The sequence below is a fragment of the Sorghum bicolor genome, chromosome 8 (assembly GCF_000003195.3).
Source record: "Sorghum bicolor cultivar BTx623 chromosome 8, Sorghum_bicolor_NCBIv3, whole genome shotgun sequence".
In the NCBI taxonomy this organism is placed as follows: Eukaryota; Viridiplantae; Streptophyta; class Magnoliopsida; order Poales; family Poaceae; genus Sorghum; species Sorghum bicolor.
The window spans coordinates 52,643,144-52,667,571 of record NC_012877.2 but is presented as its reverse complement, the minus strand read 5'-3'; the positions used below and the strand labels follow the sequence as shown (position 1 = coordinate 52,667,571).

At 44.3% G+C, this 24,428-nt stretch overlaps 5 protein-coding genes across 6 annotated transcripts; 3 read left to right on the top strand and 2 right to left on the bottom strand.

Annotated features, from left to right (window-relative positions):
• LOC8065952 lies at nt 216–1,477 on the top strand. The gene is made up of 2 exons (XM_002443249.2): nt 216–641; nt 811–1,477. The coding sequence occupies exons 1-2, from the start codon at nt 291–293 to the stop codon at nt 1,174–1,176; spliced, it is 717 nt and encodes a 238-aa protein (XP_002443294.2). The 5' UTR covers nt 216–290; the 3' UTR covers nt 1,177–1,477.
• Nucleotides 1,986–12,232, bottom strand: LOC8067240. Of its 2 annotated transcripts, none has more exons than XM_002442205.2 (12): nt 11,874–12,232; nt 10,469–10,558; nt 9,416–9,502; nt 9,041–9,087; nt 8,900–8,957; nt 5,005–5,115; nt 4,719–4,835; nt 3,271–3,491; nt 3,007–3,184; nt 2,492–2,572; nt 2,268–2,396; nt 1,986–2,171 (listed from the first exon to the last, which is right to left on the bottom strand). In XM_002442205.2, exons 2-10 carry the CDS (start codon nt 10,542–10,544, stop codon nt 2,523–2,525), a joined length of 945 nt encoding a protein of 314 aa, XP_002442250.2. In that variant the 5' UTR covers nt 10,545–10,558; nt 11,874–12,232; the 3' UTR covers nt 1,986–2,171; nt 2,268–2,396; nt 2,492–2,522. The 2 variants fall into 2 exon arrangements, with proteins under 2 accessions (XP_002442250.2, XP_021302070.1); XM_021446395.1 differs by lacking the exon at nt 11,874–12,232 and adding an exon at nt 11,381–11,850.
• LOC8064635 (probable 2,3-bisphosphoglycerate-independent phosphoglycerate mutase) lies at nt 12,392–15,315 on the top strand. The gene is made up of 5 exons (XM_002443248.2): nt 12,392–12,781; nt 13,276–13,421; nt 13,503–13,779; nt 13,986–14,258; nt 14,580–15,315. The coding sequence occupies exons 1-5, from the start codon at nt 12,464–12,466 to the stop codon at nt 15,057–15,059; spliced, it is 1,494 nt and encodes a 497-aa protein (XP_002443293.1). The 5' UTR covers nt 12,392–12,463; the 3' UTR covers nt 15,060–15,315.
• Nucleotides 15,870–18,554, bottom strand: LOC8067239 (protein RTF1 homolog). The gene is made up of 2 exons (XM_002442204.2): nt 18,331–18,554; nt 15,870–18,175 (listed from the first exon to the last, which is right to left on the bottom strand). The coding sequence occupies exon 2, from the start codon at nt 18,138–18,140 to the stop codon at nt 16,170–16,172; it is 1,971 nt and encodes a 656-aa protein (XP_002442249.1). The 5' UTR covers nt 18,141–18,175; nt 18,331–18,554; the 3' UTR covers nt 15,870–16,169.
• Nucleotides 20,694–23,791, top strand: LOC8067238 (acyl carrier protein 1, chloroplastic). The gene is made up of 4 exons (XM_002443247.2): nt 20,694–21,060; nt 22,696–22,806; nt 23,164–23,286; nt 23,366–23,791. The coding sequence occupies exons 1-4, from the start codon at nt 21,004–21,006 to the stop codon at nt 23,501–23,503; spliced, it is 429 nt and encodes a 142-aa protein (XP_002443292.1). The 5' UTR covers nt 20,694–21,003; the 3' UTR covers nt 23,504–23,791.

Sequence of the window (24,428 nt, the reverse complement as noted above, 5' to 3'; positions counted from 1 at the left end):
TTTATGGTTTTTTGGGTGAACTAAAAGAAGGCCTAAACAAAGCCTCAGTGCAACTGGTGCAGGAAGCAGCCTTTCCTCAGAGATTGATTTGTCCCGTTGTGAAGACCCCGCGCTTGACCAGTTTCCCAAAGCAGGCGGCTCTTCTCCTCCGTGCGGTCTGCAGCTGCCTCCCAACACCAACAGCCCAGCCCAGCTGCAGCTTCCATTCCTGGCTAACCCCCAAAGCCGGTGCCCCGCCTGCCCGCAGCACCTTTGGTCACGTGCCCACTGCACACCTGACACTGACACCAATGCCCGCCATGTCACGCCCCGACCCGGCCCGACCCGACCGCGTCTCTTCTCCTTCCTTGCCACGACGACGAGACCAGACCGACGCGCTCCCTCTCGTGCACAACTGCTCAAGCAAAACCCCGCCCGCAGCCCACACCCGCCGCTCCGCCATGGATGGACAAGGAGGAGGAGGATGGCTTCCGCTCGACCTGTCCCTGGCCACCGCGGGGGACCTGTCCCTAGCCACCGCGGGGCCGTCCGCGTCCGCGTCGGCGGGCGAGCGCCGGCCGAGGCCGAGGCCGAACCGGCGCACCGTGTCCTCGCTCTACGCTGAGCTCGGCGCCATGCTCCCCAACCTCCCCACCGACCGGGTCAGTCCCTGCCCTGCCCTGCCCTCGACGGCCCTGCTTCTTCGTTGGCTACGCCGGCGCCGACGCCGGGCGCGTCGTGCCGCAAGATGACTTCTTTGTTCATATATAGATTAGAATCACCCTCTCTGTTTCTGACCGACGTCGTTTCCTCGGTCGACGGCGCGCGCAGGCGGCGAGCAAGGAGGAGATCGTGGATGCGGCGGCCGAGCGGGTGAAGATGCTGGAGGACACGGTGGCCGTGCTGGAGACGTACCGCGCGGTGCGCAGCCCCGCCGCCGCCGCCGCCGGGCGGCGGCAGCCCGAGGTGTCGGTGGCCGTCGGCGCGGTGTGCTTCTGCGCGCGGCTGCCGGCGCGGAGCCCCGGCGCGCTGGCGCGGGCGCTGGAGGCGTTCCACCGCCGCGGGGTCGAGGTCCTGGTGGCCACCGTGGGTCGCCACGGCCACGGCCAGGGCGCCGCCGTGCTCACCGTCACCGCCGCCGCCGCGCCGCCCGAGGTCCTCGAGATGATCAGGGCCGACATCGCCGCCATCTACTGATGCTGGCTGATCCATGGATGGATACATGGACTTGCTGCCTCGCGGTCGCGGCGACTGCACCTTTTGCTGGAGTACCTCTCATCCGATAGATGGTCTCCTACTTCTGGTTTAGACTAGATAATAATAGGTGAAATGGTTTGTGCGGCAATAACGTTAACATGGGCAAAGGCAGGCGTTTTCGATTGTTGCGTAGTTTCAGTTTCAATCTGCATATTAACAAACTCTGATTCGCAACTAGCTAGCCTTGTGCAACGATCGGAGATGTTCTTGTTTCCATAATCTTTTGGCATCTTTATTCGCATTTGACGGAATGCAATGCTTCATGCTGTTTATGTGAGCATGGAACTTCAAGGCCATGGTTATTAGAAATTAGAAGTAAAGAATAGGCACAGGCTCGGCTGCTACAAGCTATCTTGATGGTGACTAGAGTATGAATGATCTAACAAATGCCATTTCTAAATGTCGTTGTTTGGTGCTAGAGGATTCTAAAAAAAAATGAGCACATTTACTCGTGTTTTGCTAAACTCTGGCTGATAATGAGATGGGACGATGCTGCTGCTAGTTGCTCATGTACCGTTGAGCATGACAGCTACCTATGGGTGAAATGACAGCAAAACACTGCCACAAAAAAAAAAAAGGTGCCATAGCGCCGGAACAGACTTCACCAGAGCGAAGCTGAAACCACTCGCGCAATCGCCGTCAACCTGGGCTACAACCACATACACGGCCGAAACACCCAACAACAGCGACTAGCTTTCCGGCAAGGTGAGGATTCAACAGCCGGCTAGGGCAACAATCAAACACAAACATGAGAGCCAACTAAAACTCGATGCCCAAAAGATGAGGGCTATATTCAAAATGTTCATCAGGTTCACAACCTTCCGCAGCAAGAGGGACAGGGAGAAGCGAAGGCCTTTGTGGCCGTATTTACAGGTAACTTCATCATCAGTGCTACAACTAGTGCTGTTAGCTTCTTGTACCAATAGCCGACGAACCTGAGCGAAAACAGATGAAACCATGTTTAACTAAGAGCTTAGATACGTGCGATGGTATAACATATATTGCCGTCAATTTCAGATATCCTGACTTACCAAAACAACCTCGAATCGGGACGGTCCAAATCAGAACCATCCTGACAATAACCAATTTCATTAGGAAAGGAGAAAAAGAAGAGACTGTTCACCAGCGGAGACACCACTTCCACTTGACCAATAAATTACCTGTGAAATCAATCAGCGTAAGATCACTATGCCGGGCGGTGAAATGTTCACCGGGATTGAAGTTCAAGTGAATAAATCCAACAGGGGACACATACCTATCAATGGGCTACTCTACCAAGGACTGGATCACATCACATGAACACGTCCATTAGGTTGCTGCTGCGCCTTCTTGCTGCCTAGAGAACAAATGGCATACACAGTTACTAGTGGCAAGGTAATAATCCAATACATCCTTTTTTACGTTAGAAGGTTTCCAGGCATCAGAGTTGTGCAGGAGCCTTTCAGTAAACTAAAAAGGATAAGCTGACAGTTTTGCATGCCTGAAGCCATGTAACTACAGGGGTAAACCGGACTCTTGAAAAGCTGAAAACTATAATATACTTAGCTTAGGACAGAACCAAAGTGTGAGCTGTAAATTTTCTTCTCATACTCATAGAGCTGTATTTTGAACTTTCAGTTGATATATAGCTAATATAGTTTCGCTGGAATATTCTTTATCTTTACACGAGTGCCCTGCCCCAGTTATAGATAGCTGAATAATCACTTAATAATTTTTAATGAATGAAGTCACATACTACATTTAGCAGAAGATTAAAAGATCATTTCTAACCTTTGTTTCTCGAATGGGGAACAGCAGCTTTATTGCCTCTGGATCGTGAACCTTCACTTTTAACTGCAGATGCTTGTGTACTTGCTCTCTCAGTTTTGGTTCCTTGTGACTGGTTAGGCCTGCTTGCTGCTAATTGCTGAGGGATTCCTGAGTATGATTCAGATGTGCTTGCAAGAGGCTGATGAGAAGCACCATAGCAGAACACATCATCAGTAAGAGAAGATGAAAAACTATCCTTCCTGTGCTCAGAGGGTGGCGTCAAACCTTTGTTTGAGGAACAAGGCTCTTCTGAGAAACAGGCAATGCTGAGTTGCCGCAGGGGGAAAACTGTGACGCCATCAATCCATTCTCATGTGACACGTTTTGAGTTGTGTGGCCGCTCAAATGCTGCACACACGATTCACGATAAAGCTGGCCAAGCTCCATGCGAAGACGGTAGTTGCCTTGTGAATGATACATTTTTGTTGCAAGAGGAACTGGCGCATCTGATATAAATTAGATGAGAAAATCAAAACACTATATGGTCAGAGGTTACAGTGCAATGAAAATTGAACAAGATATATTATTCAAGTGTGCAACATTAGGGCAATTGGATGAGCATCCAAATTAGAGTCTCAGGTAGAAAACGGAGAACACTGAAGGAGTGAAGGTAAGCCTTCTGATCAATGCTGCATAGCTATGCAACGGTTTCGTTATGGACCGACTTTAAACATTAAATCTTAATTGGACAGGCAAAAGTAATTTTCTGGGAAAAGCTCCTCCCTTCACATTCTATGGTTACCGATTTTACTCCCATCAACTGGTATGGAATACTAGAATTATGCAGGCAAGGTTTCATCACAGTCAAACTAGGTGTAAAAATGAACCTTTAACTCAGTAAGCAAAAACAAACTATTTTCACCATTTATTTTCTTCTTTTTTTGTGGACCTCCCCCCCAAAAAAAACACATACACACACAAAAAAAAGGTAATTAGCTGGAAAGGAAAAAAAGGAACAAAGTTTGTTGGATAGGCTGATATTGGAGCCCATGTCACTAAAATGATTAGAACATTGTCTATCTAGTACCACTAAAAACTGCTTAGCTTAGCTTTAATCCAAGAAAAGAGGAAGCAGACATAATATGCCTACTTTGTCCGACCATGGAAAAACACAAGTATGGGATAACCAATAACATGCATATTGACAATCTCTATGAGCAAGCAGAGGACACCTGAGAAGCAATCAATACTTCTAGGCAATTTTTAGGCACATTGATAGCAGCTGAACTATCAATAGATGTGCCCAGCCCTACAAACCAAAGAAGCATGTAAGTAAAAACTACTATAACAAAATAAACCCCAATAGTAAGATATACTGTTAACAGCTGAAACATTCATTTTTGGCAGAGAAAAGCCCACACATTATTGTTTTGACAAAACATATCCATGAGCCAATGCATTAGTTTCCTATGTATTATCCCTGGAAATGTGACACTGCTCTTTATCTTTACATGCAAATGAAATGGTCCCACAAACTTATATAATTAGACACCACAAGCGAACATGGATACACAAAACTTCTTCATGCCCATAGTGGCTATACTAACAATATCATGTAAACACTAGATACACAGGCCAAATGACCTAGAGAAAGTCAGCAAGAAGAAAGAAGGATTAAATGACACCAGATTGATAACAATATTTAGACAAAAAGCAGAACAAACTTTGATCACCTGTGAAATCTATAGATTGTACTTTAGTGGCATGCCCATTGTCCAACTCGAAACTATTGGCAACGTTCTTGCTTTCAGGTTGACATTTTGCTTTCACTTTTATGTGCACTTTTTGATCTATATCAGATGTCAAGGCAGCAAACATTCAAAGATCCACAAGCATTTAGAGTCCAATTAAAAACAAAGAAATTTAAGGTGAGTATTCAACAAGGAGAACACAAATAGCAGCAGGTAAGCACTAAAAGTAAACAAGAACAAACAGGCTGTCTCATAAACAATAGGATACTTCCATTACTTATCAACTTTATTTTTCTGCCCTTCTTCAGGGGCTTTGTAGGACTGGCATAATCTACACCCACTGAATCATTTGTGTTTACCTTCCCTGAGCTACATTGCTCTGCACAATAAACAAAGTTTCAATGAAAAAGCCAAAAAAAATACTAAATACCATTTTCAAGAAAGGTGCATACTCATCAGCATAAAATTTTTCAAAGGTTGGCTTCACATGTTCTAGGATAGCACTAATCTTACAATGTGCCAGTAATAAACCAAGTAACACAAAAGTATGTATTTTAAAAAGATTAAATAAGGGATTGATGATATGGAGGTCTCCGAAATTCCGCTCCACGGTCGGAAATACACATGGACCAGCTCCTTCTCTAACGCCTCCCCCACCCTTGTTAGACTGGACAGAATGTTTTGCTCGCTGGATTGGGAGGAAAAATTCCCTGGTTGTCTCCTGCAAAGCCATGCCTCTAGTGACTCAGACCACTGCCCTCTGATTCTTGGGCTGAAGGATACTATTGCCAGCAAGAAAAGATTCCACTTTGAAGCATTTTGGCCTTCTCTCGAAGGATTCCAGGAGGTGGTGAAGGAGGCTTGGGAGAGTGTGCAGCCTGGGCTATGCCCTCTCCAAACCCTGACCCTGAAACTCAAGGCCACAGCTAGAGGCTTACAGAGTTGGAGTCAGAGGAGGTGCGGGCACATTAGATCTCAGCTGATGTTGGCAAAAGAAATCATACACCAATTTGACATTGCGCAGGAAAGCAGGTCTCTTCAGCCCAATGAATTATGGCTGCGCAACAATCGCAAGAAACACTCTTTGGCTCTAGCATCCCTTCTGAGAACTATAGCCAGACTAAGGTCTCGGATTGGCTGGTTAAAGGAGGGAGACACCAACTCCAGACTGTTTCATCAGCATGCAAGGTATAGAAAGAAGAAGAATTTCATACCAAAACTTCAGGAAGGTGACCACATCATCACAAGCCAGGAAGACAAAGCGGCCGCTGTTCTTGATTTCTATGAGAACCTCATCGGTGCAGAATATGATAGAGAAATAACTATTAATCTGGACACTCTTGGCTATCCAAGCTTTGAGTTGGAAGGTCTGGAAATTCCATTCTCTGAGGAAGAGGTTTGGAGAACCATAAAGGATCTACCTTCTGATAAGGCACCAGGCCCGGATGGGTTCACTGGGAGATTTTACAAAAGCTGTTGGCCAACAATCAAGATTGATGTGATGGCAGCACTTCATTCCCTTTGGAATAGAAACTTCAGAAATCTCTGGAAGCTGAACTGTGCTTATATTACTCTGATTCCAAAAAGCCAGATGCTATTCAGGTTAAGGATTTCAGACCTATTAGTTTGGTGCACAGTTTTGCTAAACTTGTGACAAAAATTTTGGCTAATAGACTAGCTGTTCGGCTTGATGAGATGGTATCCCCGAATCAGAGTGCGTTCATCAAAAAAAGGTTTATCCAGGATAATTTCATGATAGTCCAGCAGACAGTAAAATTCCTACACTCTCAAAAGCAGCCTAGAATTCTCTTGAAACTAGACATCACCAAGGCTTTCGACTCGGTGTCTTGGGCCTTCCTTCTGGAGGTTCTCAGAAAATTGGGTTTTGGCCCTCGATGGTGTGACTTGGTTAGTGGTCTCCTGGCTGCTTCTTCTACCCAGGTGCTTCTTAATGGTATTCCGGGAGAAAGAATTCGGCACAGGAGGGGCCTCCAGCAAGGCGACCCCCTGTCTCCTATGCTCTTCATCTTGGTGATGGATGTCCTTAACAGCCTGTTCACTCGTGCTGCGGAGGCTGGACTGTTGCAACCCCTGTCCTCAAGGCCAATCCAGCATAGGATCTCCCTTTATGCTGACGACGTAGCCTTATTTCTGCGACCCACGGCAGCTGACATTAATTTATCAATTCAGATATTGCAGCTGTTCGGGGATGCCTCGGGACTCAAGACTAACGTCCAAAAAAGCAATGTGCTACCCATTCAGTGCGCCGAGGAGGACATGGCCTGCATTCAGGACCTCTTACCCTGTGAGGTCATAGATTTCCCTTGTAAGTACCTAGGACTGCCCTTGACAATCAGAAAATTATCTAAGGAGCAGGTCCAACCAATCATTGACAGGGTGGCTGATCAGCTACCAGGTTGGAAGGCTGACCTGATGACGAGAGCTGGCAGAGTGATTCAGGTGCAATTTGTGCTCACAGGAATCTTGATTTATGTGGCTATGGCAACTGATCTACCTCCTTGGGATTTCAAAGCCATTGATAAAATTAGAAGGGCATTTCTTTGGAAAGGTCGAAGGGAGGCAAAGGGAGGCCACTGCCTCATTGGCTGGCCTAAAGTTGGCAGATCCAGGGAACTGGGTGGGCTTGGGATCGCAGACTTGAAATCCTTGGGCATCGCTTTGAGAGCAAGATGGCCGTGGTTAAAACGAAGTGCGCCTAACAAACCTTGGGCTAATCTACCTCTCCAAGTCAGCAAAGAAGTGGCTGGTCTCGTTTCAGTGGCAATGATAACGCAGGTGGGAAATGGAGCCAACACTTTCTTCTGGAAGGACAGATGGCTGGACGGCAAGGGTATTCAGGATATTGCACCTCTCGTTGCTGTCTTGATCCCTAAGAGGATCATGAACAAGCGAACGGTGTTGGAGGCTCTCACTGATGAGAAATGGATAGAGGACATTTCTGGCGGGGAAATAAGTATGGCAGGCTTAGCTCAATTCCTGGGCCTCTGGGACACCTTGAATTCGGTTCAGCTGTTTGAGGAAATCCCTGATAAGCATATTTGGAGATTTTCCTCCTCTGGTCTTTACACAGCAAAGAGCGCCTATGATGCTCTGTTTGTGGGGGCAACTTATTTTGAACCTGCTAAGAGAATCTGGAAATCTTGGGCGCCTCCCAAATGCAAATTCTTCATGTGGCTTGCTGCTCATATTAGATGTTGGACGGCGGACAGATTGGCAAGGAGAAACCTCCCCCACCCGGAGCGATGTCCTCTCTGTGACCAACATAAAGAGAATATACATCATCTGCTCATTGGCTGTGTGTTCTCAAGACAGTTTTGGTTCTCCCTACTGTCACATTTCGGAGTTACTACACTTGCACCACAGCCCTCTGATCAGTCCTTTCAGGACTGGTGGAGAAAGGTCGATGAGGCCAGTAGCGGGGAGGTGAGGAAGGGGCTGAACTCTTTGGTAATTCTGGGAGCCTGGATCTTATGGCGACACAGAAATGACTGTGTTTTCAATGGTTCTGCCCCTAATGTTAATGTGGCTCTTAGTCTTGCAAGAGATGAAGCCTACTGTTGGAGTTCTGCAGGAGCTAAGGGGCTCTCCATGCTTTCGGCTGGAGGCTTAGTATGATAGAAACCTGGTCGTCCTGTTGGTAGTTTCCGGTGATTTTATCCTTGTGCTCTAGTGGGTGGGTTTGAGTGGGTTTGAGTAGGCTCTCGGAGCCTTTGTAAGACTATATCCTCTTCTTTTAATATAATGATACGCAGCTCTCCTGCGTGTTCGAGAAAAAAAAAAGGGATTTGACTATTCATCACATTTTGATTAAGATATTGGTCAATTGAGCAGTTGATGCTTGGAATGGCAATGCCACCAGCTTTTCTAAGCAAGCATATCAAACAGTAAGCAAATTACACTAGTCATTGATTAAGCTAGATGATGTAAATAGCAACAGATTGGGGCTTTTCGGACATACAAATTGCAAAATATAGGTTTATGTGCTGGAAAGTATGGATTCATGATAGATTAAATGTTCACAGCCTAGTTCCCAGCAAGATTTGGTGATGAATTATACAAATATAACAAAATTAAACCTCTGTTTTAATAACCCAGCAAGTACTTACACCTAAATAATGTAATAGCAAAAATGTTAATAGCACCTGTATGAACTGCATATTGGCTGGCTTTGACTGGCTTCTTACAAGTACTACAGCAGACCTTCAATAAAAGATAAGATTTTGATCCAGTGGATCAGCCATAGGCAAAAAGGGAAATCATACAGGTATATTCATCAAAGTTACCAAGTCCAATGGGTCAGCCATCGGTTTTGATCCAAATATATGCATATCTGCACAAAGTTATTGGAAAAGTTTAAAAGCTAAACTGTGGTTGACATCAACTGATCAACATGTAAGTTTAAATACAGGTTACAGCTATCTGATATAACAGAAACATGTGTCACAAATACAGAGGAAAACACAATAGTAACATTAAAGGTAAAATAAACACATGAGGCAGTGAAATCTCAAGCTAATAAACAAACACATATGATATGAGGCAGAAGCTGGAAGCACTAAAATGTCTACCTGTTCCACCAGGTACATTCAACCGGTAGTACTAGAGAGTAGATATTAGAGAAAGTAACTGAAATATATGGTTCAGCAAGTGGAGCTTACCATTTTCATCTAGTAAATTTGGTTCATGTGCATCAAACAGTTGCTTTTGTAGGACCTGTGCACCAGTCATCTCACGGATCACGTCATCTGCCAAAAGTGACAGCAAATTCTTTTCATGCTCAAATACCCAACATGCATGGATTGAATCATCTCGGTACCAGTCCCTATGCTTTGTTCACTCAAGAGAAACAAAAAGAAACTCAAGGAATAAAATATGGATAACAATCAAATGATCAACCATAAGCTAGCCATGCACATGTGACCAAAAAAACAGCATGCGCTTTTTTTTTTCTTTGCATATATGATGAAATCTGAAGGTTATGAAACTACCAGTAAACCAAGATAATCTGTACATGATAATTATATATGTTTTTAAAGTTGATTAATAAGAACATTGATATTGCACTATACAGGCCACATTGTCAATCAACATTCTGTAAAAACAAATCCAAAAACCTTGCAGCAAAAATATTTATGGGCCTACAAATGCCATTTCTACTCCAGAACATAGAATAAACATGACACTGAAAAAGTGCATCCCTGCACTGAGGCGCTGAGTGAAATATAATGAAATCTAGTAACAGATTAAACTGTCTTTCCAATCCATAGAAGGTTTCGTATATAAATAATATTTCATTTGCAAAGGTTCCTTGTATTGATTTTTTTTCTAGAGTTTATTATTCTACCCTTCTCATGGTAATATTGATTTTTTTTTTGCTACATATCCAAGTTACAAATAAGAAAAAACGATACACCTAGAAGCTGCACGACATTCTAGTAAAATAAAAGATATGGTGCACCATTCTATCTGGATTTATCAATTGTATTAATGGACCGCACAAATCCAATCAAATCACGCAAGTACATTGGAATTGTACACAGTACACTTCATAAATGTTATATCAAAATTTCCATGCTACTGTGCAATATAATTTCCCTTTATTTTACTCTGGACACAGGTCTCAAAGTCAAAGCCTCAATTAAAGTATTGTCCATGAAATTCACAAGCTAAATGGGAAGTCAAAATAGGCTAAAATCTTAACTATACTTTACCTGGTGCTGTGTGATTTTCCATCATTACAAGCTTCAGCACAGAAGACATTTTAAAATGCCCCGCCATGCAAACCATTTTGGAAATGCAACCTGCAATGCAGTCACATGTGTTACATGGCAGAACTGACATATAATCAAAACAAATATAGTAGTAGGATACTAGGATCTAAGTGACATAGGGGAGTACATTATTGTCAAGCCTAATTGTTATCACATAATAATATAAAATGAAAATGACATAGCCACCAAAGTTCTTTGCGAACATGCAATTGTTAAAATGACAACCAAAAATCACTATCCATATGGCTTTATTATTACAGCCAAAGTCAACTGCATCTTTATTTTTCTATTTTGAGAGCGTTCTCTCATTTTGATTATTGAAAGCTGATGCATCTAAAACCAAAACAAATAGGACCTTATGTTCTGCGGAAAGAAAGATACATTATGATAGAAAAAATCATATGGCCTAATAATACCACATAGGGGAGGGGAAACACTAAAGGACAGCCTGCATGAACATAATTATCTCTGCCCATTAAGGTTTTAATGATTCATCCCAATGATACCTACTGCGAGGTTTTGTGGAGACCATGCCGCAATATTGTTTCTAGCATCCATCATGACTCACGAGCAACCATCAACATACACTCCATGCAGCAGCAACCCGAATTGACAATCATGTGCACAAATCGCAAAAATTAAAATATTCCAAGCAAATTTGAATGTAACCTAACCCCAAAACTCAAATAACAAGCAGTCAAGCAATATGCTACAGCTTGACACTCCAGAATACTGCAGTTCCTCAACAAGTCAACATCATAATGAAATATGTGACCTGAACCAAAAAAGAAGACTTGTGCTCTGGGCCCACTTGTGACCCAGTGATTATAAATGCTTATTTTGAATGCATACCATGAGGGCCTCGATTCAATCTCTTGAAGCCTTGAAAGTGAAACCACCAAAGTACCTAAACAACTGCTGAAACAATGGATGTTCAACCACCATGTTCTAAAAACTCCAGCATCAGTATTACCACAAATCAAACAGCACAAATCTGCCATAGCATTGGTACTGCAAGTTGTGATATTACCCATACACAAAGGAGCGTCCCCGAAATTCAAAACACATTATATTTTGAAGTTTAAAACAAAACAATGTTGCACACAATTACTCCGCTACTATGTCCACTATAACATGAACAACATTTCCGAATAGAAATCACATTCGTAATCCAAAAAATGGAAAAAAAAATTGTCTAGGGTCTCATTACAAAGATTCCGCAAATCAGCACCTCGACAGCAGATTCCCACCGGCCCAAAAAAAAATAGATCGAATAATGACAGACACCGACGAATTAATCAAGTGGGAAAAAAAACACGGAAAATTATGTTTACAAGTGTCTCACCTAGAGCACGCGCTTCCCTCGGGAAAAAAAAATCCCGACAAATCAATCTCGAAATCCAGTTAACGAATCAACCCCACGCCGCCGCCGCATCCGGCCCCGCCGGCTGCGCGTCGTCTCGTCGCCCTCGCCCCGCGTCACATGCCAAATTCCGCGGCGAGATGAACCCACGAGCAGGAGGCCACGAGACGGGCGGGAGGGACGCGCGGTAAGAAGGGAGGCACGGAGGAGGGAGCGGGAACCGCCGGCGTCCGGCCTCGGCGGCTCCCCGGCGATCACCGGCGGCGATTTGGGCGCGGCGATCGGGCGGGGCAGGGGAGGCGGAGGGCGGAGCCGGGGCGAGCGCCAAGCGTTGCAGATTTGGGGGCCGGGCCTCGGGCTCGCCCGGTTCTTGTAGCGACCGAACCGGGCCGGTCCGAAACTGAGCCGGCCCGAACCCTGCGCCCTGGTCCGGTCCGACCGGGCCCGACCCGACCCGCCGCTGAACCAGCACGCTGCACGCGGCAGAGGCATCTCGCAAAGCAGCAGCAGAGAGCAGAAACTGAGGGAGGGAGGCGAGGGGGCCTTTGCGGCGGGCGACGGCGGAGACGGCGATGGCGGGTGCGGAGGGGAGAGGGCCGAGGCGAAGCCGCGTGGCGTTCGTGCTGGTGGACGGGATCGGGGACGTGAGCATCCCGTCGCTGGGCGGGCGCACGCCGCTGGAGGCGGCGTGCGCGCCGCGGCTGGACGCGGTGGCGGCGGCCGGGGTGACCGGGCTCATGGACCCCGTGGAGCCTGGGCTCGCCTGTGGCAGCGACACGGCGCACCTATCCCTCCTCGGGTACGACCCACGGGTGTACTACCGCGGCCGCGGCGCGTTCGAGTCCATGGGCGCCGGGTTGGCCATGGCGCCTGGCGACATCGCCTTCAAGGTCGGCACCCCGTTCTTGGAGCACAAAACTGCAGCTCAAGTAGCTTTTGTTTTTTTGGATTCGTCGTGTAATTTATTGGTAGTTCAGATCATAGTGTATTAAGATGCTCTGCATGTTCTGCTGCTAATCCTGATTCCTTCTGCTGTCACTTGTATAGCCAACAGTAATTGTTCAGATCATTGACTGTTTTTGCTGTGTAAAATTGGAGCTCAGTTTCATTAGAATCTTAGGCCAGCAATGGTTAGGATCATTCAAGAATGCGCATGCAGTAACTAAATTTGACCACCTTTTCTTGTTGGATCTTGGGCTCTAGCTCTACTTAGCAATTGCTTGGGCCATTGAATTTAAGCGGCAATAGTGTGGAAAGAAGCATGTTTCACCCTGTATTCTTTTTTCTTCTTTTTCCTTGATGATATTTAATGTTTTCTAATAGCATGTGTATCAACTGATGAATGTGTTTTTCCCACTAAATTGTCTGCACAATTTGCATGCAGTCAAACTTTGCTACACTGGATGAGAACACCGGAGTTATCGTCAGCAGGAGGGCGGATCGGCATTTTGAAGAGGAAGGCCCTATCCTCTGCGCTGCGTTGGATGGGATGAAGCTTCCCTCGTTTCCTGAGTATGAAGTCAGAGTAAGGTGCAGCACTTGAACCTCATCAGCCGTTTCAATCATGTATGATGTCTAGTTACTGCTGTAATTCACACACCATCTCTGCAGGTATGCTACTGAGCACAGATGTGGTGTGGTTGTCAAAGGACCAAAGCTGAGTGGGAACATTTCTGGAACCGATCCCTTGAAGGACAACCGCTTGCATCTGAAGGCTGAACCGCTGGATGACTCAGAAGAAGCTAAAAACACTGCAGCTGTGGTCAACGAGCTTTCTAAGGAGATTACACGCATACTGGTTTCCCACCCCATCAACGCAAAGCGTGCAGCTGAGGGGAAGAACATCGCGAATGTTGTGCTGTTGCGAGGCTGTGGTATCCGAATTGAGGTTAGTGTGAAAGATTTAATACTAGGCCTATATGGTACTGCAGTAGCAATATGAAAGATTGGTTTCGGCTTTTGAGAGCTTTCGCAAATGCATTCTCTGGATTTGCCATGCTTCTGCCCTGGCTAAGATCTGGCATGCTTTTACCCTACTGGAACTTGATACTTCTAAAGCTTCCCTTTTAATGAAGTTTCATGTGCCTTTGTTAGGTGCCTGCCTTTGAAACCAAGCATGGACTTGCACCATGCATGGTTGCTCCAACTAAGATCATAGCTGGCCTGGGGCTATCACTGGGGATTGATATCCTTGAAGCACCTGGAGCAACTGGAGATTATCGTACTCACCTAACTTCTAAAGCTAAAGCTATAGCCAAGGCACTCTCTGCCCCTATGGATACACCACCTCGTGTTTTTGTGCCTGGAGAGGATGAATATAAAGCTGGAAGAGAAAATGGATATGACTTTGGGTTCCTGCACATAAAGGTAAATGCATATTCAGGTTCTTTTTGCTCATACTGACTATATGGCCTTGTTTAGTTCACCTCAAAAACCAAAAACTTTTTAAGATTCCTTGTCACATCAAATCTTGCGGCACATGCATGAAGTATTAAATATGGTAAAAAACAAAAACTAATTACACAGTTTACATGTAAATCGCGAGATGAATCTTTTGAGCCTAGTTAATCCATAATTGGATAATATTTGCCACAAACAAAAGAAAATGCTACACTAGCCGAAATTTTTTCATTCCGGCAACTAAACAAGGCCTATGTGATTCTGATAGCTCTTATAATGTCTCTGCAGGCCATTGATGATGCTGGTCATGATAAGGCTGTCAAGTTAAAGGTACGGGGTCTAGAAGCTGTTGATCGAGCTATTGGTCAGCTTGCAAGGCTTCTTTGGGAAGCTGAAAAAGCCGGACACTACCAGTACTTTCTTTGTGTCACCGGAGACCATTCTACTCCTGTTGAATATGGTGATCATAGCTTCGAACCCGTCCCATTTGCAATATGCAGACTCAGAGATTATGCAGCAGCCATTGGGGAGGATAATGTTATAAATACACAACTTGATGATTTCCCCCTCCCTTCAGTAAAATCCGGAGAAGATTTGCTTGACGATATAGAATCACCGGAGCGCAAGCCTGATCAACTCAAAGCTTTCAGTGGTGATGCTGTGTGTGAGTTCAACGAGGTTGCCACTGCAAGGGGCTGCCTTGGACGATTCCCTGGAAGTGAGATGATGGGCATCATCAAGAAGTTTATCAAGGCGAAGAATGATTAATGTTGGTTCAAGTGCTAACTGTTTGCGTAATCTATTGACCATAAGGCTCCACTTCATGTAATAAACTAATCGAATGTGGGAACATGGAAGAACCATCTTGATCTGAGATGAATAAGAGATGCCTTGGTGGAAAAAAAATGATATCTGCTCATGTAAATTGTACCCAGTGTTGGGTCGCTTTCGGGCCACATGAATGAGATTTTGATGGAGTGGTCTTATGGGCATGCCTAGCTGTTTTTTGTATTGTTTCGTTTAATCCTTTTCTCCTGTTTTATTTTTTGCGGGTGGGGGTGGGTTAAGGAATCCAGCCTATGAAGGTTCTTGCTTAGCCTTGTCATGCAGAATATTTTGACACATTTTATGCAATTTTGCATTCTTATAATTGCTATTGCTACAGCATCCGGCACATACTGAACAAGACATGCCATACGTTTTGCGAGATGGTAGACAGCCAGCCTGCATAACTCGCTTTATAGATACCCTAAATTACAATAGAAACAGAAGTTTTGGTCACTGAATATTTACATATATACCTTGTATACTAGTCATCAGACAGAGACAGTAGACACAACTGCAATAGCTTAAAATTATGGCATTCAGCAGAATATGCATAATTTCAGCATTAACCCAACACTCTAAAAGAGGGATCGATAAAAGAAAAAACCAACCAAATAATATTTGGAGCAAGAATAAAATATATGGAAAATATTATATGAACCAAAGACTTCTTCGAACCAGAAATGAGGATGTTAAATAAGCTAGCTCTGCTACATATGTTCACACATTCGATCTTGTAATAAAACATGAATCAGAAAAAAGAAAGCTGCATTGGATTTAATTCAACAAATTATGGAATCCATTTTTTGCAGCTAACAAGGATACGATGATAACACAATCCACAGATATAAACATGATGTCAGCAACATAATCAGTCATACATCAGGTAATATTTATGAAAAGAAATTGTATACACTGCATGTTTTATGTGTTACTTCTAGGAAGATAAGGCAAAATGCAGATGATCTGGACAATTGTCACAGCAATATAGAGGTGCTGAAACCAGGCGGATAGTTGAATCCGTTGAGCACCCAGCACAATCACAGATACCCTTCAGAGAAGACCCCGTCGCCTTTTGTAATCACTCACACTCAGGGTTAAAGCATGTCTCCTTCCATCGTTGTCAGGCACTTTGTACCCCATTGTAGCTTCTATCTTCTGCCTCCTTGCCATGTAACCATCAAACAGGCCCTTGGCTCCACCAAACTCTTGCAGAGCAGACAATGATATAGGAAGCTCAAATGTATGCAGTACATTTGATTCTGTTCCCAGATCCACTGGTGCATTGGTATCAGTGAGCTTCCCGGCGTCAGCTGCTGCCACTTGAGCTGCTGTTGTGGCTGCTGTACCAGTTTGAGCCTTGCTCTTTATATCTTCATTGATAGGCACTACATCACTACTGGACCCGTTGGCAGTTTCTTCAGCATTATCTCCTCCTGGCTTTGATGCATAATAGTTTCTTGATCTTGTCCACCTCCTTGAGAAAGGGTCATAACCAGCCTCTCCTGCCTTCAAAGATGTATTTACAGGTTTCATTTCTGAAGCATTCTTGAAGTTATCAGCACGGTTCTTCCGGTTCATAGCCTCCAACTTTGCAGCCTTATCATCTTTTGACACTTGCTGCGGCCTGTTTTGCAGATTTTTCAGCTTCGCACGTATCCTCTCTGCTTCAGCTTCATTCCTACGGCTCAGAGCCATCTCCAACTCACTCCTCAACCGATCCTTCTCAGCAGCAACATTGATAGGGCGTCTCACAGCTGATTTCTCTTTCAGCATTTGCTGTACAGTAACTGCTGAATACACAAAGTTATAGGCCTTCTGAATGGATTCTTTCTTCTCCAGCACTTCCTGCCGAGTCGGTATACGCGCACCATTCTTCTCAGCCTCTTGCAGCCATTCCTTGAACTCTTCTTCGTTTGGTGGGGAGTCTGATACCTGAGTCATCTGCCACCGCGCCGCATCAGCCTCACTACCCCAAACAACATTGAGATATTTGTATGTCGAGTAGCTTTCCAGTTTGTACTTCCGATCCGGATCACTTGCATCCACGTTCCTCACTATGCACAGCCTGTATCTCGGGTTCCCAGACTTTGTCTTGCCAATACCTAGCCGCACAAAACACCCAGAAATTAGATCATCAAAGAATGGTTCCATGAACCATTTCACCAGCTTTGACCTCCTGAGGGTAATACTCTTCACATCATCAAACTTGAGTGGGTCAAGCCTACTCGGCGATTCATCAAATTCATCATCCCTGCTATCATCAGCAATCCTCCCATGGTCATTCAGCCTACCCCTGTTATCACCATCGTTGCTCCCATCACTTGGGGGGCTCCCAGCCCTGCGCCTAGTGGGTGAGCCACTATGTGGGAGCAGGTCCGTGAACCTGCTGGTGCGTGCCTCCGGAGCCTGTTGCCGCATAGTCCGCTTTGCCCGCAGCTCATCCAGCGCGCTCTTGGCAGCAGATCCAGACTTGTCAGTTCGGGTTGAAGACCGCATCCGGCTGGGCGGCGGGGGTGGGCTGCTATCCTTTCGCGCACCCAACTTGTCCGTCTTGGACAAGGACGCACGTGCCCGCTGCTTGAGCTTGTAGTCGGCGGCGCGGGTGCCCCGGTCAGCCAGGATCATCTCCCTTTGCAGCTCAGACATGTTCTCCAGACGCTCCTTGTCGTCCTCATCCTTGTATAGGTCACTCCCGACTGAAGGGGCGCTGTCCGAGTCCTCCCCACCACTCCGACGCCCATCTTCGTCCTCGTCATCCTCGTCCTTCCACCCACCGCCACCACCAGCGCCGCCACGCCGGACGCCCTTCTCCGGCTGGTGCCGCTTCTTGAGCGGTACCTGCGACGAAGGCTTCTTCCTCGAGTAGGTCGGCGCGGCGTCGGAGTCGGAGTCGTCGTCGAAGCCGTCGGAGCCGCTCCCCCCAGAGTTCCACCGCGGGTTGCTCGGACGGGACTGGTTCTTCCCCGTCCGGCCGGCGGCCTGCAGAAGCAGATCATCTAGGTTCGACTGCGGGTTCGACATGGCCACGAAGCCCGACCCTCCTCCTCGTACAGCCCCTACACAACCAAAAAAAAAAACCCATAAAAACAAGATCTTTCCACGCCTCCAGAATCCTAGATAAAACAGGAATCGCCGTCGCCGGTCCGTCCTGGATCTGGGGAAGGAATCACAGCTCGGAACAGCTCCGAGGAGGAATGAATAGGACACGCACCTGGAGAGGCAACAGACGCGTCGGTCGGCGCAGGTAACGATGACGGCTCCCTCCGGGGTATGCGGGGCGAAGGCGGCGCAGTTGATCGACGGAGACGCCGCCGGACGAGGAGAGGAGAAAGGGTGCGCCGGCCCTAGCCGCGACGAAGTGGGAGAAGACGATCCCACGATTATGAGATGAGATCGGGGTGAGCCGTGACTGAGCTAGGGCATTGGTGTCTGCTATAGCTAGCGCTGGGCCCGTAGAAAGCCCGGTTGCATCAGGGCCAGCCATGTCCACAGACTTGTATAATTTCCTCAATAATAAAAATGTCTACCTGTATAACGTTCCTATTTCGTCTAAAACAAAATACTCCCCCTATCCCAAATTATAAGATGTTTTACCACCTAGTTTGATCACTTATTTTATTTAAAAAATTTTATGTAATACAGTCAAGTTTAAATTATTTTTGAAGAAGTTTTTTAATAAACAATGTCACGATAAGAAAGGTGATATTTTTACACAACTTTTTAAATAAGACGAGTAACCAAACTTATAATTTAGGATGGATTGAATATGTTTCTTTGTTTTTGGGGAAAAAGGTATTATTTACCTTCCTCAACTATTGTGATCGTGACTTTGCTCCTTCAACTACAAAATCAGTTTTTTACTTCCTCAAGTTTTGAAACTGCACCTTGGGTGGTTTTGTTGATGTGAGGCCTCATAAGAGGAAGGTAAATTAAACTAAACTTAAAGTTTAGGAAGGTAAATTGGAATAAAACCATTTTTAAAAGATATATCCAAAAAAATAAAAATCTATACAAATACTTTTACATGAAAAATGATGCGATTAAAAATTCTAAAATCCAATTTAGTCTTATAATTGTTTTATCTAAAAAAAATTATGAAACTAGTTTCAGGCTTTTTGTTCTAAAATCATGCTCTATCTTATGGTGCCTAGCTTGAAACTTTTTGTTCTCCATTATAATTAGTCCATGCTGACCAACATGTCACAAAGGCTGCGCACGAGTGCTAGATTGGCTCAACCAAGAGAGAGTGAAGAAGACCTTCCATGTGAAAATGATGAAGAAATAAAGTTTGACACTCATCAAAGATGAAGATGAAGTTGTCACAAGTGGTTATAAGCAGGAGCAAGAAACAGAGAACAATGATTGATCTTGATGTCTTGAGGCACTACATTCTCATATTACCTATTTATCATTTTATTAGTTTATCGATTTATCCTCCATGCAGCATACTTAAGAACTTTAGCCTTTCGCATTTTGTCATTAGGATATGACCTCTGCCCCTTCGAGCCTTGACTTTGAGAGCATTTATTTGCATTGCTAATGGTGATGTGCGTATGACTCTTTGTTAATTTGTGTAAAGCGTGAACTGAAACACTGAATTTATGACATACTTATGTCATGCCTTATGAGAACTATGGGTGTGCTTGGAAGATTTTCTGATTCGGCTCACCTCGCGCTCGCCTAGACAACATGGCTCCACGAGATGCTTGCTAGCCTGGGCGAGTCATTTTGGCTCTCCTAGGGCAGCAAGAAAAAAGTTGCTGGCGTAGAAATTGAGGCATGTAGGATGCACCAACCAAACACCTAGCGCCTAGCGGTGTCCCATTTCTTGCTTGGCTAGAGAAAATCGCATGTGGCAAGACCAAAAGAGTACCGAGCACGCTCTTCTCTCAAGTGTGAACTATGCATGGTCTATACAAATATACTTATTACGGATATTTATTATTTTATTTGGATTAGCAATCGTCATTTTGCACTTTCGCTAGTCAAGTTTGAACTATACCTATTTTTTAAAATAAAATAGGTAGTACAAAAATGAAAAATGATTTGTACAAATATTTTCACATAGTACGAAAGTAGTCCAGCTTCTTCCAATTGTTTGGTCAATTAAATCGATGTCTACTTGACTTTTACAAATGACAATGGTACGGTATTTCAGCCTTCGTCGCTTTGCCGCAACTTCTACTATGCACGTGTCTTCTGCAGTTCTGTTTCCGTGCAAAAACCCAAAACCATCGTTTGAGCGAGATACGGCTCTCTTCTCCAGTTAGGCCCGACTCAAGATCCAAATATTTTTTAGATTTTAATTTTCGTTTGTATTTAATAATTATTGTTCAATCATAGAGGTTTACAAGATTTATCTCATAAATTACAAATAAATTATATAATTAATTATTTTTTAATAAGAAATCTTTCTTTTTAGATTTTAGGAGAAACTAAACAATGCCTTTATCCATCCACATCTGAGATGTATATGTCGTTCTCCATGTCATAATAAAACTTCCTAACATCGTGTCTTCAGAAACAGCTGAGATGTACATGTCACCGAGCAAATCCAATCCTCCCCGACCCCAGCAATGGAGTAGTAGTCACCAGCGACCAAGAAATCGGGAACCCTCGTTTCCCATCTCGTGGCCCGTTGGCGCGAGCGGCGAGCGTGCAGCGTCAGACATTTTCCGGACGGACGCTTTTCTATCCCAAGCCTATCCATCTATTTATCGACTCGCCCGCCGCACTACGCTTCCACTTCTCCCTTCCACCGCTGCGCTTCGTGGTAGCTGCTGCTCCTGCTCCTGCTTACCTCACGGCACGGCCGCCGCCGCCTCCAAGTCCCACTAGCTGCAGCTAACTCCCGCCGCCGCCCCCGATCCGACCGAGAGCGAGCATGGCGCACTCCCTCGCCGCTTCCTTCTCGCCGGCCGCCGCCGCCGCCCGGCGCCAGGTCCGCACTTCTTGGACTTTTCTTCTTCTTGGCTGGCTTCACCTCGTAGCTTGGTCTATAGTAACGCCGTGTCGCTGTTTCTTGAATCTTGGTGCGAGGAGCGTGCGTGCGGCGCCGGTCAGTCGCTCTAGATTCGTGGCGTCTGCTTTGTGATTTGTCGGGTTCTGGGATTGGTTCCGCTACTTCTCTTAGATGGATGGGTGGATGGATGGATTCATGCCGTAACTCTAGTTTCTGGTGATGGGATGCTTTGTTCGGTTTCGATCCAGTTGCTTCATTGCGATTAGATTCGAGCTCACTCAACAGCATAGAGGGATTTCTAAGAGGGCATTCCTTCCCGGCTTGATTCAGGGGGATCTTCTTTTTGTAACCCTTGATCCTTATTGGCAATTTTCCCTATATGAACTTGTTGAGCACACAATGCTATGGATGCATGACTCACTCTGGTTTTCCTTCAAATTGCTGCAGTAACTTTGAATCAGAGTAGTAATTTTTAGGCAAGTTGACTTTATTAAAGCTTAGATTAGTGTAGAAAACTTGCATGTATAACTTCTGGGGGTAGGACTGCTAGTTGTTTACCATCTGTCATGATGAATGATGGTGACAATTTCGCATATTTTAGTGCAACCTGCAAAGATTCTAAATTGTTGTGACTAAAGAAACCGGCACCGTGCCAGCTCGGTGGTTCATTTTAAAATGAACCTCTGGTAGTGAAATGTTGCTGGATCCCAAAAGGAGCAGTGGGAAGGGTCCAGGGGTGACCCTAGCACAGCAAGTGACAGCACATGCCTCAGATCTTGCTCAAGTTAATTAAGGAGCATTTCTTTACCAGATGCTTTACTTCTGCACATCGATGTTGATGTGCTAGCCCAATAGAAAATGCCAGCTTTCTTGTTACAAGTGTATGCTGCCATGTGTTGTCTTGCCTGATCTGAAGTGTTGTCATGGGGTCTCAAAATGTATAGTTGGGTTCCACACACTTATTTCTGGATTTAGACCTGGTTTGAAAAGCTTTGCTACATCTTGATCCTTGTGTATTACTGGACTGATGTCCTACTTTAGGCATTTCAAAATCCCTGGACCAGATCACAGATCAGTTTGTCAAAAGTTCTGGTGCTAGTTCCTTGCCAGGAAGCAAGGCAGTTGATTTTTCAGAAGTTTTTTCCCTCTATATCTTGTCTATATATACCTATATTTTTCTAAAAAATAACTAGTACAGGCATGTGCAAATAAATATAGAAAACATAATGTTTGAATACCTGAAATAGCAACCAGCTGGATCTCAGTTTAGGTGAACATACTTCATAGACAACACAGACTTAAATCATGCTACTAATATAAATATGTGTGATGTGTTAGCTTCACTATGTTGTCTTGATGTACACATTTTATAGTATTTATTTTCGATTTCTGAAGGACTTTCCATTCCAAATCTGTTGTTTGGGTTTAACTTCATTAAACTTCCAGTACAAGAGTAGGAGCAGCTTTGAACTTTTTTTTAGAAAAGGGTATTTGCACGACATGCACTATGTCAATCTTGTTCCAGTGTCAATTGCCATTCTCTCAATATTGTACTCTATGTTGTTCTGTTCATATGAACAATCCACTTATGGGGCAATTCTTGGTCCATTTCAGGTGACAAATGTGATTTCAAGCCGGAGCTCGGTTTCCTTCCAGAGCCACAGGATGACTTCTGTATCCATCCGTTCAAGACCAAGTTCTCTTCGGTTTAAGATTTGCTGTTCGGTATGCATCATTTTTTGTTCTTTGTTGCTAGCAACAGTTGTTCTGGTTCTAAAAGTGTTTGGTGGAGAAAGAAACAACCTATTTGTAGTAGCTGTTCATATTTGTCATGGTTATCTTTATTCACTAACATAATACGAGATACTATAAGTAAGTTAAAGTCTTTGTATAGTTAGCAAAAAAAATGGAATTATTTAGTTATTTGTTATAGAAAGTACAAACTACTAGATGGTGTGAAGAGTGTGACCTGGTTCTTGACAGCTATATTGCCTGTTTCTAGATTGTCTCTACTGCTGTGAAGTAGTAACATCTTTTTGAGGAGTGACCTGAAATATCATCATTCTCTGGTTTATTGATTAGGCTAAGAAAGAGACAGTCGACAAGGTTTGTAGTATAGTGAAGCAGCAGCTGGCTCTTCCCGATGGTACTGCTCTCACCGGCGAATCAAAATTCGCTGAACTTGGTGCTGATTCACTGGATACGGTAATCATCCCTCTATCGAAATTGACTGTAGCTCAAAAAAAAAAAACAGCACTTTAACATCACCATCTTTCTCCTGCAGGTTGAGATTGTGATGGGCCTCGAGGAGGCATTCAACATAACTGTCGACGAAACTAGTGCACAGGACATCGCAACGGTGCAGGATGCGGCGGACCTTATTGAGAAGCTTATGCAGGAGGCACCTCCAAAGGTCGTCTAGATCCATCAACCTTGCGATCTATGACTTTGCATTCAATCTCTGTTGTATGTTAAATTGTTCATGTTACCATTTGTTCTTTCTTGATGATTCAAGATGAGATTTTTGTATTGATGTTGCTGAGGTAAATTAGATGCTCCATCCAAAGGCTACATGAAGCAGATGAAGACAAATGTATTCCACTTTCCATTCGTATGTTGTACTACTATAGAGAAACCCATGAACTATTATGAAGAGTCACTACAACTATCGTTATTGATTTTTGAGAAGTCTCGCACATGAAAGACTGAATTTTCTCTTTCATCTCAAAAAATTCTGGGTTTGATCATTTCACATAATGGAACTAAACATTATGTAAAATTTTTGGCAAAATGGTTGTCATTCTTCATTTTGGATTTTGATCTTAAGAGACAAAAAAAAAGCTAAAATAAGTCTCAAGACGCTATAATGAGCAATAAATTTGTATTTTAGATGGAAATAAATATAATTTTGAAAATTTTGGTATTTTGCACTTCATCAAGGTAGTTGTCATTTTACATTTTGTATTGTATGATGACACTCACAATGCAGACTCTAGGATAGAGTCTAAAATTATTTATTACCTCGAACAATGTGGAATAAGACTTGGAGTCTTATTTTTTCTTCCTCTTTCTTCAATAAATATGCTGCCATATCGGTAAAATACCATAAATATTATGTAATTAATTGTCTTGGATTCTGTGATAGAGTCTTACATTGGAGTGACCTGAGAAACTAAACAGGCCTGCAGTAATTGTTGAGCTTGGGATGCAGATTTGCAAATACCAGGCTGTCAGGTGCTGCCCCATTGTGTTGTTTAACTACAAGCGTTGATGAATTTTCAGCTTTGTGATTGCTCGATGTTATAAAAAAGATTAAGGACAGGATTAAGAAGAAAGTTTTTAATGAG